Below are 17,246 nucleotides of genomic sequence, written 5' to 3' on the forward strand. Positions count from 1 at the left end.
TTTTTTTAAAGATTTTATCTATTTATTTGACAGAGATCACAAGTAGGCAGAGAGGCAGGCAGAGAGAGAGAGAGGAGGAAGCAGGCTCCCCACCGAGCAGAGAGCCCGACTCGGGGCTCAATCCCAGGACCCCGAGACCATGACCCGAGCCAAAGGCAGAGGCTTTAACCCACTGAGCCACCCAGGTGCCCCTCATCCGTTGTCTTTGAAGCAGGAACTCTCACTGTGAAGAAATTCCTTTCCTGCTTTTCTTATCTGCACTAAATATACCTGAGAGTTGTGGTCCTGGTTATGGGCAGATTGTTTGCATTTTAAGGGACAATGTCCTTCAGAGAGGATGTTTGTCCTGGAATCTAGTTGCACCGGGGGCCCAGGCTTGGAAGTCACAGTAAGGTAGAAGCAGCTGGTGGATTCCACAGAGTCGTTGAGGCCCAAGAGGCTAACAGCCCCGGTGGCACTCAGGAGCTTTCTCTTGTTGTGATATTTCAGAACTATTGCCGCTAATGTTGGCACTTTGAAGAAGCAAGCCACAGTCCCTGGCTTTCTAGGGATTTACCATGGGGACATAGATTTGCATATAAGAGTTGGATGAAAGCTAAAAATTTGCCTCAAACAGTGAATGTTGTCTTCCAGTCAAGGAGAAAAAAAAAAAAAGGAAAATTAGAAGTTCCCAAAGATTCTCTTTTTAGTGATTCAGATTCATAGTTTAAGACATACTTTGAAGAAAGAAATAACACATACCTCGAGTGTCATAGAAAAGTGGAGAATTCTGTGAACATTTAATAAGTATGTAATGCTCACATCATAGCAATAATCCATCAGCAATTTAACGTTAAAAATCAAAATAGGGTATTGTGGAAGAGTGTTGAGATAGGAAGGAAGCCAGAAGGGACTAATATGAACATTTCCACATGGCCAAAATATATTTTAATGGACTCTCTAACACAGAAAATGCAGCTTAATGAAGGTACGGTGAGGTCTGTAAACAGGCATCCGGCATCTTACATAACCCTGGAGGAACGCGGTAGTACTTATTTTGGCCAAGACTGTGGCTTTGTTTCACTCTTAGGCATTTTAACCATAGTGCTTAAGTCACTTGGTCAAATAAATCAGATGTATTGTTTGTTCATTGCCCTGATGGGCTGCTCGATGGAACAATTCAACTGTAACGGCTGGATTAAGGCAGCATTGATGGTGTCTGCAAATCCCGTCTAGAGAGAATTGTGTACTTTTTGGAGGAGAAGATACATTGTAGATTTCTTAGTCTGACATATGTACCAAAATCTACGCTAACAGGTTTCATTCATAAACTCTCATGCTGGAAGGAATTTGGAAGTACTAATGATACTTTTTGGCAACATTGGACATTTGCCTCCTGCACCATACTGGGAAGAGCTTGGACTTGGGGGACAGAAGATGTGAATTCAAGTTTTAGTCTTGTCTCGTAGCTATGTACTTGGGCAAGTCACAGTCTTGGGGGCCCACTTGCTCATTTGCAAAAGAGGGGCGGTAACATCCATCACGCGGGTCTGTGAGGAGCTGTATGGTTATCTCCCATGGTTATGCTGTTGACGCAGAAAAAATCGCCTGGAAATTAAAGCTGTCAGGCACTTATTCAGATGATGAGAATTGCAGCTCAGGAGACACAGAATCAGGTAGAAGGCTGACCGGTGTTCCGAGGAAGACACAGAGGGGGCAGAGTTATAAGGCCAAATGTCACGAGGTCGCTTTCCTTCACGGCTGGTCTGCCCGCTGAGGTGTCCTGAGCCCCGGCCCCCGGCCAGCCCCGCGCCAGCCTCCGCCGAGCCGGGGAGAAACCCGCACAGCTCCCGTCCCGGAGGGATTCACTGTCTGGTGCTGGGAACCGCATTTAAATGGCCCCCGTGAGGCACTGTGGCAGAGGCCGCACGCGGTGTCCCCGCGCGGCTTCCGGATGCTGCCCGGGGCACCAAGGAAGGCAGGGAAATGCGGCGGGGACAGGCCGAGGACACCGGCACGCAGGGCATGGGTGCTGAGGGAAGGACCTTCCATCAGCACCCGGGGGAACGCAGGGTGCGAGGCCAGAGGAAGGACCATTGCGGCTCCTGCTGGGAGCCTGGGCTCGAAGGGGATGAGGAAGGCGGAGGAGGAGCCCAGGCCCAAAGCTGGGTGGTGGTTTGGGAAAGAGATGGCGGTGCCACTGCAGTCGCTGCGCGGGGCAGCAGGGCTGTCCTTCCGTCTTTGAACAGTCGGTGGGGAACGCACGGGTACTGATGCTGGTCACCGGGTAAAAGGGACAGAGGGGACATTTGGTCATGGTGGCAGCAGGAAAATGCACGAGTGGGATGCGCCCTGTGCGGTGGCGCCACTCAGCGTTGGTGCAGCATCAGCGGGGCCTTGGGGACGGCAGCGCAACGTCCACGCAGGAAGGGGGTGCAGATGCGGGGCCACCTCAGTGTCACCGACGTGTTTCGTGGGGCAAATGGGACCAATTCTGCATGGCTGGTGCCTAGGCCCCTGGGCAGTGTGTGGAGGGTGCCACGTCACCGGGGAAACGAAGTGTTGCTTCAGTGTGTTCAGGAATTAGGAAAGGATTATTTTCAGTTTTTATCGAATCCCAGTAGCTGACAGTGTGATTGAGGCTCAGGTGTGCGGTGCAGTGACTCAGCGCTTCGTGCCACACCCCGAGCTCCTGACGCCTCCGCAGTCCCGGCCTTACGGAGCCCGAAGGCTCACCTCCCCTCTGGTGGCCGTCAGTCTGCTCTATAGCAGAGTCTGTTTGTTGGTTTGCTTCTCTCTTTCTTTTCTCCCATTTGCTCATTTGTTTTGCTTCTTAAATGCCACAGATCAGTGAAATTATATATTTTTTTGACTGACTTGTTTGGCTTAGCATAATGCACTCTAACCCCATGTGTCCTCGCAGCTGGCAAGATCCCATTCTTTTCTGTGGCTCAGCAGCGTTCTGTTACACACACGCATGCGCACATGTACATGTGTGCGTGATAACAATAGTGTTCTGTTACACGCATGTGCACATGTACGTGTGTGTGATATCACATATGTGATGTGTTGCTTGCTGTGTTACTGACGTTAGCTGTTCTGCAGCTGTGAGGTGATACTTCACTGTAGTTGTGATTTCTCTGACTTGGCATTTCTCTGATGGTGAGTGACGTTGAGCATCTTTTTTATGTCTGTGGGCTGTCTGGGTGTTTTCTTTGGGAAAATGTCTATTCATGTCTCTGACCCATTTTTTTAATTGGATTTTTTTTGATTGTTGAGTTATAGAAATTCTTTATATATTTTAGATACTAACCCTTTACTGGATATATATTTGCAAATACCTCCTCCCATTCTGTAGGTCGTCTTTTAGTTTTGTTGACTGTTTCCTTCAATGTGCAAAAGCTTTTTGTTTTGATGAAGTCCTGATAGTTTATTTTTGCTTTTGTTTCCATTGCTTCAGAAGACATCTAGAAAGAGGTTGTTATGGGCGAAGTTATCGCCTGTATTCTTTTGTAGGATTTTTATGGTTTCCTGTCTACATTTATATTTTTAATCCATTTATTTTATTTTATTTATTTTTGTGCACAGTGAAAGAAAGTGGTCCGTTTTCCTTCCTTTGCACATTGCTTTCCAGTTTTCCCAACACCATTTGTTAAAGAGATTGTCTTTTTCCCATTGCATATTCTCTCCTGCTTGTCCAAGACTGCTTGACCGTATCATTGTGGGTTACAGAAGGACTTTAAGGAGAGACTGCAACATTGCATTTATGCTCAGAAAGATGCATGGAGCTCCTGAAGAAAAGAGGACAGCTGAGGAGATGCAGAGCAGTGATAAGCGTCTGAAAAAAGGTGGTGGCTGGAGAATAAGCGAAAGAGGTGGAATTCAAGGATTGCTTAGGAGGAAAGAATGAAACTGAGGAGCCCACAGCAGTCAGAGCCCCGGTGAGCACACATCCCGCCAGAGAGGGCCGCGGGCAAACCAAGGTCCGCGCGAAACCAGGCGGTGAGGGCGTCTGTGCCAACGGGGAAGGGGGGTGATGAGATTAGGGTGACCCTGGGCACGGGACAGAAGTTCTAGGAGCCTCGATGGTAGGGATGTTTGGGGACTGAGGAGGACCACCGCAGGAGGCCTGACTGGGGGAGAATAAAGAGTGTGGGAGGGAACCGCAGTGACGGTGAGTGACGGTGAGTGACGGTGGCCGTCAGAGCATCAGCCTTGAGTCACCGACCAAGGGAGTCATTTGTTCGCTGCACAAACACGCAGTGGCCGCCAACAGTACACGAGCTACGGGGCAGGGGACCTGGTGGCCCTGCTGGTTGGGACAGCGGCAGAGCCGCGTCTGTGCGGGACTCAGCTTTGATGTGTGCGGCGTGGAGCCCCGAGAACAGAATTCACCGAGTCCCGGTGTGTCCGTCTGCAAACTGAGGACGGCGACCGCCACCAAACTGAGGACGGCGACCGCCACCGCACAGGTCTGCTGTGAGCGCTCAGACGACGGGCAGTGCAGGGCTGAGCACGGCCGGGCGCGGAGCCCGCGGAGAAGCCCCAGTTGTTCCGTCTCCGGCGCTCGAAGGCTGCGGGGGCAGCGCCGGGCCCAGCGCGGCTCCTCCGCCCTCCGGGGCCAGCGGGGCCGAGGCCGCGCTCACCTGCGCAGCTCCCGGGGGCCGCGGAGACGGGATTCCCGCGGAAGGGCCTCGGCATCGGCCGTTTCTGGACACCGGCTCCGGCTCCGCTTCCGGCCGGTGGGTCTCCCCGGCGGGGCCTGCAGCGAGCCGCTCCCCTCCCTTCGGGGCCGCGCCCGCTCCGGGGACTCCGGATGTCGCCCACGGAGCGGGTGGCGGTCGCCAGGGTCGGGGCCGCGGCGCCGGGCGCACCGCGGGAAACACGGGCGGAGGCTGGAGGCGAGCGCGGCGCGTCCTGCGGGCGGACGGGGCGCCCCGGGGTCTGAGCGGGCGGACGGGGACGCCTTGACCCGCACACCCGCCCGGCCGGAGGCTTCCCAGAGCTCAGCCCACCCGGGGTCGCTACGGGGCCCAGCGGAGCCGCCACGCGGCCGAGGTCGGGGCGGTCCTGCTCACCGGGGCTACACGGGTTTTCCGGAGTCGAGGGTGTGTCGCGTGGACACGTCCCGGAGGCGGCGGCGAGCGTTTCCGGAGCCGCGGGAGCCGCGGTCGGTGCCTGACCTCGCGGGGACGGGTCGCCCGGCGCGACGGGCAGAGGTAGGGCGGCAGCCTGGTGACGCTCCGAGCTCGGGGCTGCTGCGGGGGCCTCGGCGCCCCGCGTCCGAGCTCTTCCCGCAGGGCCGCGTGGGAGCCGCCGGCGCGATCGCTTCGCCCTGTTGTGCGGCGCGGGTCGGCGGGGATGCGGCCCGGGGGTGTCCGCGCCGTCCCTCCTCGCCCTCCGTGCGACCCTGACCGCCGGCCGCCGGAGCGGGGAAGCCGGGCTTGAGGACAGCCAGACTTGGGTCCAAAACCCACTTCCCCGACGGGTGAGCTTGGGCCGGTTCCTCCTACTTCAGAAGCCCCTGAGGCCGCCTCTAGTGTCCGTAACGCGCCCGCGTAGGCTGTAGACCCGGCTGTAGACCCGGAGCTGCTTGGGCGCCCAGCGCAGGGCCCGATGCTCCCTCCACCTCGGCTGCCCGGTGCGGCGCCCCGACTTGGAGACTCGCCACCAAGAGCCTGGGAGTCCAGACCGCCCCGCCCCAGCGCCCGGGGCAGCCGTGAGCGCACCACGGACCTCGGTGGGCTCTCGCTCCCCGTCGGGAAGATGGAAGACGGGGCGCACAGTCCCCAAGACCCCCCGGAGCCCCGGGGGACACCCTCACTGCGAGCTTGGCTCACTGCTGGCCTGAAGCCCGGCCTTCTCGCTCCTGCCCCACAGCCTCCTGTTCTGTCCGCCCGGGGAGACCCTCCTGTCTCGGGAGCTCGGGTTTCCTGGGTCTCTCCATGCGCGCTTGAGCACAAGCTGCCTTATTTTACTTAGGAACCTTCCCAGGTTTTAGTTCTTGTCGCCCCATCGGGAACACGAATATCCCAGAGTAAGGGGCGCGCCGTGCGCTCCGGCTGCTTTCGCTCTAGGCCACGAACAGCAGATAGCACAGGTGACAGCTCGTCCCAGCGACAGCCTCACATAAGCAGACCACAGAGGCGGAGCTTTTGACTTTAGAACAAGGAGCAGCCCCACTCCGGGAAGAGCTGGGTCCTGGGCCTCGGCGCCAATAAGCTACACGTTCACCTGATCCATCCTTCCTGGTCCTCCCCACAGCTGACCGGCTGCTTTGCAGGCTGACCTGCGCGCACTGAGTAAGAGCTGCTTCGCTCTGAATTCCCGTGGGGCCGAGTGAGTCCTTCTCCAGATGAAGCTGCGCTGTTGTCACCACGGGAGGTGGTCAGATCCTTTGTCCTGGAGGCCGGTGGGCAGAGGCTATCCGCATGGCACTGTACGGTCTCTGTAGGGGACAAGCAGATGTGACTCAGAGTGAGTTCAGTTTCCAAGAGCGTCTTTCCCGGGGGTAGGGCCGACGAGCTCACCCCTGAGTCTGCAAACACAAGAGGCCCTGGAGACTCCGACCAGCGGACATCCACAGGCCCCAGACTGGGAAGATGCCGGACCGCGGCGTGGGCTGTGATCGCCTGCCGGGCAGCCACGGGAACAGGAAACCTTCTGACTCTGAGAAACCAGTTTTACTGCTCGGGTGTGATTCCACAAGTAAACTCTTAGTGGGAGTAACAGGTGGCAGCAGGGGTCCCGTGGTCCACATGCGTGCGGTCCCAGTCTGTCGGGGCTCGTCTAGGGGCATGTCTGCTTCTGTCTCTTCGTTGACTACCCGTTGTGTGGGAGGGACATCAGGCAGAAATCACGACTCCACCTCCCTGGAGCTCATACGCTGTCATTGGGTTTACGAACAGCGTCTGAGTTCATACAGGGCCACTCCTATTTAACTGACCTGAACCGATGCACCCCGGTCACCTCAGGGGTGTGAGCAAGGCCCTACGCCAGGCTCACCGAACACCCAGCCGGGTGCCGACCTCTCACATGCTGGTTTCCGTGTGGTTCAGGGGTCAGAACAACAGCAAAATTGACATTCACGGGCCCTAGGATGGTGACATACACTTTCTGAATGTGTCGGTGACAACGGGGACAGATTGATGTGTTTTCCAACTCACTCATGATTAGTGAGGAGCACTTTAAAGGGTAAGATTAATGGTCACCTAATGCTGCTGGAAAAAGAAAGTGGGAGATGGCATCAACCCTCATCAGGAGAGGTCTTGCTCATAAACTGACAGTCAGAAATGCAGATTAGTTTTAAAATTCATGTCTTGGATGTCCGCTGTATGTAAGACCCCTCACTTGGCATTGGAAACCTGCCGGAGAACAAGAGAGACAGGAGAGAGAAGGATGACGGACGGTATCGAGGGAGCAAGGAAAGGACCCTGGGCAGGTGTCAGAAGGTGGAGGAAGTTTTCTGAGGAAGCCGAGTGTCTGCTTGGCCCTGAAGGATGCCAAGGACTTCAGTGAGTGGAGGACGTTTAAATGACAGTTTCTCATTGGCCACCTGACAGACCGAACATCTGTTCCCTTGTCCCTGGGGGTGGTGAGCAGCTATGGAAAGAGCAGGTACTTCTGCATATTAAATTATAAGCCACCAGGCAGCTGGTTAGATGAAAGGGGCTGGTTTCGTGATCTCTTTCCGTGAAGCCACCATATGCTCACCTTTTGGCCGGAACGAGGTCCTAGGGCTGAACTGTTGGGCTGTGGTGACTGTTTTTGTTTGATAAGATTAAAATTACTTTTCTTTTTTGATTATGAACACAGTCAGTGGCAACTGTTTTTAAAGTTGAGAAAGAAAAGGAGAGAACGAAGAAACGCAGAGGGATGTCACAGTGCAGACAACGTAATAATCTGCATTTTTCAGTATTTCGGGTCTGTGAGTTTCACTGACGCAGACGCACACTCGCATCGATAGCGGCTCCTGCGGCCGCGTCAGGAGAGAAGGAGGGTCACAGAGCGGGCGGCTCCCGGCGCTCCCAAGGCACAGCGGGCTCTGACACTTGGGGTTGAAGCCCGTGAGGAGTTCTGACTGGTTTTCAGTTTTAAGGAGACCGTGGACATAGTCTCCTTAAACAACGAGATGGGACAAACCTCCCACTCTTTGGCAGAATCTCCATTCTGTGCCGAAGTCGTAAGTTCCGTGAAATCTGAGCTCTGTGTGACTGTGTTATCAGTCATTAAAAATGACTCTGGAAGTCGGCGTGTTTCTTATCCTTGCTTTGCAAAAAGGGGTGAACTGATAAAAAGAAACCCAGCAGTTCAGTAAGCAAAGGCTCACACGCCCGCTTGGAAGGCAGCTCTGCTCTCCACCACACCAGCGCCCGCCTCACACACCCACTTGGGCTGAGCGCTGTGTGAAGGCTTCCCTTACGCACCGACTCACTGACTTTTCCCTTCCACGCTGCCCGTGGGCCCCACGGCCGCCGGGTTCGGCCGTCACATCTCAGCACAAGGTTTTAACGTAACAGAACTCGGCAGAAGTGGGCTACCTGAAGTTGACCTGAGGCTTCGAAGGGAGCGTGGATGCTGTTGACTGTGTGACCTTGGTTGCGTTGGCCCCGCTGTTTGGGTGTTTGGGTGTGGGCTGCACCAAGCCACATTTTCCCTTGCTGACAGGGGGAGAGGGGTTGGGAGGGTGAGGAGAGCCGAGCAGGCCGGGGCTAGAGGGAGACGAGCTGGAGAGAGGAAGAGCCGCATAGCGAGGGTTCGCACGCAAGCAGGAAAAAACCATGCAAGAAGGGAATGTCTAGGTTTACCTTTTTGAGTTTTGTGTTCACTAATGCCTCTGTAAGAATACAGTCTTCTTTTTTTTTTTTAAAGATTTTATTTATTTATTTGACAGATCACAAGTAGATGGAGAGGCAGGCAGAGAGAGAGAGAGAGAGGGAAGCAGGCCCCCTGCTGAGCAGAGAGCCCAATGCGGGACTCGATCCCAGGACCCTGAGATCATGACCTGAGCCGAAGGCAGCGGCTTAACCCACTGAGCCACCCAGGCGCCCAAGAATACAGTCTTCTGAAGGAACTAAAAAAGTGTCGAGTTTCGCGTCTGGGTCAAGACAGTTGATCAAAAAGACGGTGCGTGGGGACGAAGCCCCAGTGTGGAGAAGGGACCCCCCCAGGCCGTGGCACTGTGGGAGGAAGGGAGGGGGGCGGCGAGGAGGGAGCACGGGGTGAATTCCTGCTCCGAGACTTGTAGGAAGCCCCAGCCGAAACGGAGTTCCAGACACACACCACAAATGGCCATTCCTTTGCCCAAACAGTGGAACCCGCGATGGCGCTCCCGTGCGCTCCCGGTCCCTCCTTAGGTCGTCATGACGGCGTGTTGGGCCGGACTCTGCTGACGTCAGGGTTTCCTCGGGAAGCTTTCCCGGCCCGTCCGTGTTTCTGTGTCTTCTACCACGTCGTTCCCATTGCCTGAAATGCCACAGCGCCTTCTCGCCCCCCACCCTGTCCTCTGTCCTGAAGTGCTGCCTGTCCCCGACTCCTCCGCCCGGACTGGACGGCGGTGCTTGCTGGGCTCCCTCACCCTCTGGCCCCCCGGAGCGCCCGAGGTCCTGGAACAGTGACTGGCGTGTGATAAACACTGACTACGTTATCGACTGAGTAGCTGAAGGGAAGAAATCCATGAGAGCAAAAAGGACGCTCCATCTCTTTGGGAAACTGTTCCCACTGTTGACCTTACTAGCACCCACTCGCCCGAGGAACGTTATCTCTGACCGCACAGCCATCGCGCCGCTCCTCCTACGGTATTTCCGGGCGCTCCCGTGCGAGACACAAACCTCACGGAGCCCTTGCAGCAGGCCGCGGCCGTGACTCTCCCCGCTGGCAAGAAAGTCGATCGGGAAAGGCGGATGACCGGGCCAAGGTCATGAAGCTGGTAAGTCATGGAGCGGAACTTGTGCCTGGACGGTCCGAACAAAGCCCCACGTGCTCTTCCACTTACCTGGGCTGTTCCCCTTTCCCTCGGGGCCAGGCGGAGGCCCCGCTTCCTCAGGAAACTTTCCCACACCCGAGGCTTCATTGTCCATCTTCCAGGACCGTAGTCCCTGGGAGGGGGGGATCCCGTCTCTCTTCTTCCCACTTTGTGTGGCCACCGTCTTGGGAAGCTGTCGGGACAGGGGTTCCCGTCCGTACTGGGCAGAGGAGGAAACGGTGGCCTGGGGATGTGTCTTATCGGACGAGGCCACCCCCTGTCAGGGTCAGAGGTCAGACTCCACTTTTCAACTCTCATCTCGGGCTTCCAGTCTGGAAGAAAATGCCTTAGCAAGGGTCCTTCCAAACTGTTTGGGGCCAACAGCAGAGTTTACAGAATTCTAGAATTGCAAGAAACCACCAAGGTTACCTGAATAAATGTCCTCACAGAATGGGGGGGGCGCGTGTCCAAGGCTCCGGAGCAGCGAGAGCGCGGGGTTAGCCCCCCGCCGACGCGTGGCTCTTTCCGGATGACGTGCGATACAACGCGAACGTCGCTCAGATTTGAACCACGGCGATAACGTCTTTATGGTCATTGTCCTTGGCCTCCGTGCAAAGAGTAGCTTTTTGTGGTAAAAACCTATTCACTGTCCTTGGCGCAGGCACTTACCAGATGGCTTTATCGGGTGTGTTTTGGGCTTTGCTCTCTTGCAGGCCCCGGGACAGCCCCTCCCAGCCGCAGCCCTCCAGCCCGCACCGCCTCCCCCTGTGGCCCCTTTCACCAGCCCTTTGTTCTCCTCAGGGCTGCCTCCCAGCTGTGCTCCACAGGCCCAGTGAAGGCTGTTTCCTGGCTGCCATCCTGCACCGGCGTGGTAAACGCTGAAATATTAATGGCTGCTTTGTGAACAATAACACGGTAAAGGTTGCTGTAAATTAAAATTGCCAGGGAGGCGGCCAGCGCTGAAATGGAGCCACTAAAGCAAAGCCATAATGTGAAACATGGCCTTACAGGGCAAAGAGGAGGCAAGGAGGACCTCAGAGCCTCCCCTTCCCCTTCACCATCCCAGGATGTCGCCAGGGAGACGCACCTGCACGGCCCAGGGTCCACCATCTTGGCCACCTGCACGACGAGGGAGGTAACCCCGTGGTTTTGCCCAGCCCCTGCTCTCCTGGGTCCACTGGGGGAGAGGAGGAGGGAAGGGCGGCCCGGATTTGAAAACAAAAGCTAAACTGTGAGGATAAAGGGAACAGGGGCCCCGTATCAAAAAGTGCTGTGGACGCTACATCTAAAACTAATAACGCACCATGCGCCGGCTCATGGAACATAATAATTTTTTTTTTAAGATTTTATTTATTTATTTGTCAGAGAGAGAGGGAGAGAGAGCGAGCACAGGCAGACAGAGAGGCAGGCAGAGGCAGAGGGAGAAGCAGGCTCCCTGATGAGCAAGGAGCCCGATGTGGGACTCGATCCCAGGACACTGGGATCATGACCTGAGCCGAAGGCAGCCGCTTAACCAACTGAGCCACCCAGGCGTCCCGGAACATAATAATTTTAAAAAATGCACGTGGCATGCAGGTGGGAGGAGGCTGACGGCAAATCAGGTTCGGTTCAACGCTCAAAACTGTGGTTCTGCCTCTCGTCCGGTCCTTCGTTGGCACTTTCTGTTTTGGTCGTTAGACTTGCTGACCATACTCTGTCCTCACCATTGCAGTAAGGCACAGGGCTTGGCACAAATCACAACGCTAAGCCACATTTTCCAGATGAGTCATTGGAAGGGAGGGGGTCAGGGAGCAAAAACTGACCCTCCACATTGGCAGCGTAGTGAAGGTTAACGTCTTCTATTCTTTTTAGGATGAAGACAGTACAAAGGGCTGGGGACAGAGACATCAGAGGAGGAGGAAGGGTAGTGTTACCTCTGCAAAAAACACCCCTGAACTCTGCAGAGAAGGGACTTGGTGTCTCAGGGCAGCCTTTCCCAGCTGGAAAATGGGCACTGATGCAGGTGAGTTTGCCCATGACTCTCAGGGCTCCAGGAACCATGACTCTCTCCAGGAGCCCGGGACCACCTCCAGGTGCCCGTGACCCACCCCCCCTTTTCTGTTCCCAAAGCCACCCAGCTACTCTTTCCTTGCCCCCAGGTTCCTAACCCGAGTCCCATTCTCTCTGCTCCCTTGTTCCCGTCTGACTTGAGCTGCATCTGCATAGGTTTCTGTATCTTTGTCATTACTGGTGCCTAGAACCTTCCTTCAGTTAGGGAACTCTTCCAGCCCTAAGGCGTCCAGCTCTGCCCAGACGCTTGTATCCCTGCATTTGACCTCCCTGTCTGCACCCTCCATGAGCTCAGAGCCCTGCACTTGGGACTTCCAGACAAACATGGCTGATGTGGTGGGGGGCGGTGGGCACATGTCTGTTCAAGGCTTGGTGAGGACCCCGGGTTATATTCAAACACACGGACCCACCTTCTCCAATTTCTGCCGTTCACTCCACTACCCTGTACCTCCTACAGACACTACTCGGCCCCAGGCCTGCAGCTCATTTGGCGGCAAAGGCAGCAGCGAGGCTCCAGCAGGTGCTCCTGGAACCCGGCTCTTTTCTGGCTGTGAGACGCGCACGTCTACGCGGCGTGCAAGGAAGCCATCGTCAGTCACACACAACAGTCGCTATGGAACACGTTGAAAGTGAGAACGCGCTTTAATTGTGGATTTTATTGTAAGTGTGATACTCGTTATTGTAAGCATGATACTCGCTAGAAAGGCCCGGGAAGCTGGCGTGGCAGCCGCCAACCAGGTCAGGGAAGAACAGAGCAGAAGACGCACCAGGGGTCCAGCGGAGGGCGACGCAGGCGGACGTGGCTCTCCTGGCTCCCTGGCCTCCCCCGCACTCGGCGAGCAGCGGACCTACACGCTTGCAAACTCGCAGTCATAGTCCGTCATGCGGCACATTATGAACTTCCACTGGCGGTCCCTGTGGGGTCAGAGTCAGAAAGCCGAGGCCAGTGAGAAAGGTCCCTGCGGCCCGGAAAGCACTGAATGACCTTCAGAGGGTTTGGGAACTTAGGGGGCGCCTGATCTCACTTGGTTCTCTAGGAAGCCTCTCGAAAACCATCAGGCACTCCTCTGTGAGGGGCATAACCCTTGACACCTTCCGGCCCAGGGCACTCGGTGACCCGTCCCTCGGGGTCAGCTGCACCGCTTTCTCCACGGGTACCTCGAGGACACACAGGTTAACAGCTTGAAATACAAGCATTTATTCAAACTTGTCTCCGTCCTGTGGTCAAGAATCTTAACTAGGCCACCCGTTCGCTCATCTAATCTCTTACTGCGTACCGTGGGTGCATACACGTGTGCGCACCAAGTTCTAGGGTCCACACTATACACGTGTGCAGCAGAAAACACGACCGTGAGGACATGGATTGAAGGGAAACTCGCAAACCCCAGAGAGTGGACAGGAAAACGCCCGCTGCTCCCGCGAACAGAGACTGCGTTGCGTCTGTGTCCAGAGGTCAGGCGCGGAGGGAGAGATGTGGGATTGCTCAGCTTTGGGAACGTGGTGCGGATGTGTTTCAGGGAATGTCTTTGCTGAGGGTAAGACTGTGTTCTTCGTGTACCTACTGAGTGGGAACTTCTCGCTGCCTACTCTGCACGGCGCTACGTGGACCGCGGCCGCTGCGCTCCGAGTGGTTCAGTACACCCAGCGCTGCACCAGGGCAAGTGTGCGCATGTGAGCCTCCCCGGGAGTCATCATTTAGGCGGAGAGGCAGACACAGAAACGTGTGACTTTCTGTAAGACAAGGAGGGGAAAACTCCAGGTCCAAGTGTGTGGACTAAACCCTTGCCCTTTCTCTTACACCATAACACCCCCGCGATGACCTGCCCGTAACCCCACCAGAGGACATGGCGGTCACGTCCTTTGCAAAGTCCCAACAAAGGGCGAAAATAAAGAGTCATTCCATATATGATCATGCAAATCCTTCCAAAGCACAGCTGGGTCATTTAATCTTCGAATTATCCTTCTCCCTTTCAACCTGCAAGGCTTCTTCCTAGGTTGGCCTATCCTAAATGACAGCCAGTACGGAGAAGGTCTCCGTCCGGCCTCTGATCTGGACCGCGGGCCTGACCACACTTAGCTCTGGGAGATACCCTCTTGCCAGCAGCTATGGGACGTGCCGGTCCGCCAGCACGTGCGTAAGGCTTTGCAGTTCTGAGTCTGCTGCTCCGAGGCATTTGTGTGAAAGGACTGGGAAGAGGGTCTCCTGGTACAAGTCCCGAGAGCCTTGTGCCCAGCTACGTGTTAGTATTTATTCCTGCACTTGTCAGCAGAGGACCTGGCTCTTCCAGACGGAGGAGAGCAAACTGGTGGCGCGCCTGTTTATAATGACTTTTGTTACCGTGGGACAGGCAGATAAAAAGGCTCTTGGGCGCTCACGCCACTCCCGTAAGAGGCTGATCGCTGCTGAGCAAGTTTTAGACGCGGCCCTAAGAGGACCGAGGGACTCAGTCACACGCAGTCTTTGATTTCTCTCCAGGGCAGTGGCTCTCAAGCAGGGGCGCTTTGGCTCCCCAGGACAGTTTTCGTTGTCACAACTCTGGGGGAGGGGTGGTTGCTACTGCCACCCAGCAACTGGGGCCAAGCCTGCCACTAAACATCTAGAATGACAGGGTGGTCTCCTGCAACAGAGAACTTATCTGTCAGTAGCGCTCAGGTTGAGCGACTGGGTGCCAGGAGGAACCCACCAGGAGACGCAAAAGTCCCTCCCAGTAGGTCCTACGCTGGTGCCGTTTCTCCAAGCCAGCGGCCTTAGCATCTTTCAGCAGAGCTGAAGGGACACATGCTGTGGATCCTTAAGCCACTGATTGTTAATGACAGCAGTACAACCGCACGGGCCTGCTCGTTTTCAACAAACACATGACGTAGCATCTCAGTTTTCCAAGGTCCTGGTTACTCCACGTAACTGAAAAATTTCAAGCCAATGGGAATTGGATATTTTGATGGGCATATGCATATATATATAATAAAGAAAATACCGCCCCAAATTATGACTGTATATAGTCATAATTTTATTATATATATATATATAGAGAGAGAGAGAGAGTCGTAATTTTGGATGGTATTTCCTTTATTATGTTCCTTCTTGCCTTCTTAACCAGGCAATGCAGAACTAATTTTCTTACTGACTTGGACACATCGTTAAGAATACTGGATGCCCCCTGCACTGTCATCCAGTCTGCCCTTGGGGGTGACACACCTGCTAGCTGTCACCAGGCTCCCACGGTTTCAAGTTCTGAAGTCTTTCCTTTTCTTAAATACTTTTTGTGTGAGTGCTCGGTCAGTTCGCTGTTCTCACTGCTGAAGAGTTCCATTTTATGTCTGCTCTTCCCTGTTCAGTCTAGTGTTCTGCTTCTAGAAAACAGCTAAGTAAGCTACTTAGAAATGGATGTAAAATAAAAGGGACTAATGTGTGAGAAATGAGGGGCCCCTTGGGGTAAACATAAAGGTCTTTGTGGAGCTGCACCATGTCGGGCGCCTTTTCAGAGCTATTTAATGTTTTTTTTTCTTCTATTGTTTTGGTTGTTTAAATTCTGGGCCATGCTAACTTTGTTTAGTGCGATGTCCTTTCATTGAAAAACATAAATATCCCTGAGAGGTGAGTCACGCTCACATTCATCAAAGTCTATTATTTAATGAGCGAAGGTAAGTTTTGCTGTTTGCAAAAGGTTTATGGTGGCTTTTCAGGGATTCACGTGCTGCGCTCAGGTGCTCACCTGGCGGGAAGGCCCTGCCTTTACTGGTGCCGTCTACATTCGCTGGGAGAAGACGTGGTCTTACTGTTTTGTGTTTGAGTGGCTGGGATAGGCCTGGGAGCTTATGAGGGAAGGAGATGGAGGAATTCTGCCCGCCTTCAGGTTATGTAAATCCTTTCCTTTCCGAGTATGGGGGGGTCCCTTCCCTTCCCTTCTCTGGGTGGGGGTCGGCAGCGGCCACGGGGTCCAGTTGACAGTGGATCCTCCTTCGACCAGTTTTGCCCTCTCCTCCCAACACTGGGTCAAAAAAAGTGCTCTTTGAGATTGAGCGACGGGCAGAGTTTAGAACGTCAGAAACCTTGCTGAGGCCCTCCTGCTCCGCACGGCCTGGAGCCCGTCCTCCTCCCCACAGCTGAGCTTCTCCATGAAGTGGGTTTGTGAGAACAGCGCCCCGCCCAGGGCCTTCCAACCCCCAGGCGACTCTCCGCTTATTCTCAACCACAAGCCCGGAGACCCCTGCTGACGTGGTCTTTGCCCTGGGAACGCTCACCTTTCCACTGCTGAGAACGTGGTGGTTGCGCCTCGCATGTAATAGTCGTAATTGTAAGAAATCATGTCCATTTCCTCCCCGTAGTGGCCTGGGTATTCCGTGGTCAGCCTATGCGGGAAGAATGAAAAAGTTCAGAGGAAAAAGATAAAACACACCATTACTACAAAGAAGAGACGGCATTTGCACTTCACGGGAAGCCCAAGCCGGAGTTCGAGTCTCCGCAAACCACTGCGGGCTGCGGGAGGAGGCTGGTGGCCTCCAGCTTCTCCTTTCTTCTCATTGCTAAACTACACTAAAGACGGAGATGAGTCCCCAGGCCTCGAGGAAATATTAATATCAATATTAGTCCACGCCATTCAAGTCTGCTGGAATCAGGTTTCCAAACTGTGGATTGCGATTATTAGTGGATCATGAAATCAGTCTCATTGGTTATTACCAAATGAGCTTTGAAAAAGAAAAAGTAGAGACTGGAAAGTTCTCATGTACGTGTGTAAAAACTTCGTTTCAAATGTACTGTATACGTGTATTTATAATGTGTGGTGTGATCATTTATTACGTATTTTTTTTACTTTGAGTCATGATTAAAGTGTATGAAAATATTAAAGTAATATTTAATCCCCACAAAGTCTGCCTTTTCCTTGTTCACCATTGTTTTGTGGCACCTGAAATAGTTCCTGCTACGTAGTATTTGCTGAATAAATAAATACCCTTGGGAGAGTCCCTTAATCTTAGTTTCCTGGTCAATAGAAGAACGGAAGGGCCTTATAGGTTGGTCAGTGGGACTAGTACACATGTGCGTGATGCGTCAACGGTGGAAGTTGAATCCTACCAGCAGTTCTGTGTCTTCTTCTCCCTTCTCCTGTCCCTTCTTTCTTTCCCCTCCCAAGATTAAGTCAATCCCAGGCCTATGAGTAGGTCTGCTGTGGTCTTTCTGGAATAAATCTAGAATCTCCTGATTCTCATAAGGGGAATCTTTGGGACCAAAATAGTCCTTTCCCTGTGACACGGGTCT

The 17,246-nt window shown here is 54.3% G+C and overlaps 2 protein-coding genes across 2 annotated transcripts in view; one reads left to right on the top strand and one right to left on the bottom strand.

The window, feature by feature from the left end:
- The first annotated feature begins 1,965 nt into the window (after nt 1-1,965).
- Nucleotides 1,966-16,371, top strand: LOC125086244 (collagen alpha-2(I) chain-like). The gene is made up of 5 exons (XM_047705443.1): nt 1,966-2,052; nt 4,185-7,173; nt 9,227-11,078; nt 11,795-11,945; nt 12,450-16,371. Exons 1-2 carry the CDS (start codon nt 1,966-1,968, stop codon nt 5,391-5,393), a joined length of 1,296 nt encoding a protein of 431 aa, XP_047561399.1. The 3' UTR covers nt 5,394-7,173; nt 9,227-11,078; nt 11,795-11,945; nt 12,450-16,371.
- DPT (dermatopontin) overlaps nt 12,616-17,246 on the bottom strand; it is a 33,580-nt gene continuing 28,949 nt past the window's right edge. The window contains exons 3-4 of the mRNA XM_047705415.1: nt 16,235-16,342; nt 12,616-12,907 (exon numbers count right to left, since the gene is read on the bottom strand). Coding sequence (XP_047561371.1) covers nt 12,841-12,907; nt 16,235-16,342 — 175 coding nt within the window. The 3' untranslated portion in view covers nt 12,616-12,840. The remainder of the gene's footprint in view (nt 12,908-16,234; nt 16,343-17,246) is intronic.

The sequence above is a fragment of the Lutra lutra genome, chromosome 15, assembly GCF_902655055.1.
Source record: "Lutra lutra chromosome 15, mLutLut1.2, whole genome shotgun sequence".
Classification (NCBI taxonomy): domain Eukaryota; kingdom Metazoa; phylum Chordata; class Mammalia; order Carnivora; family Mustelidae; genus Lutra; species Lutra lutra.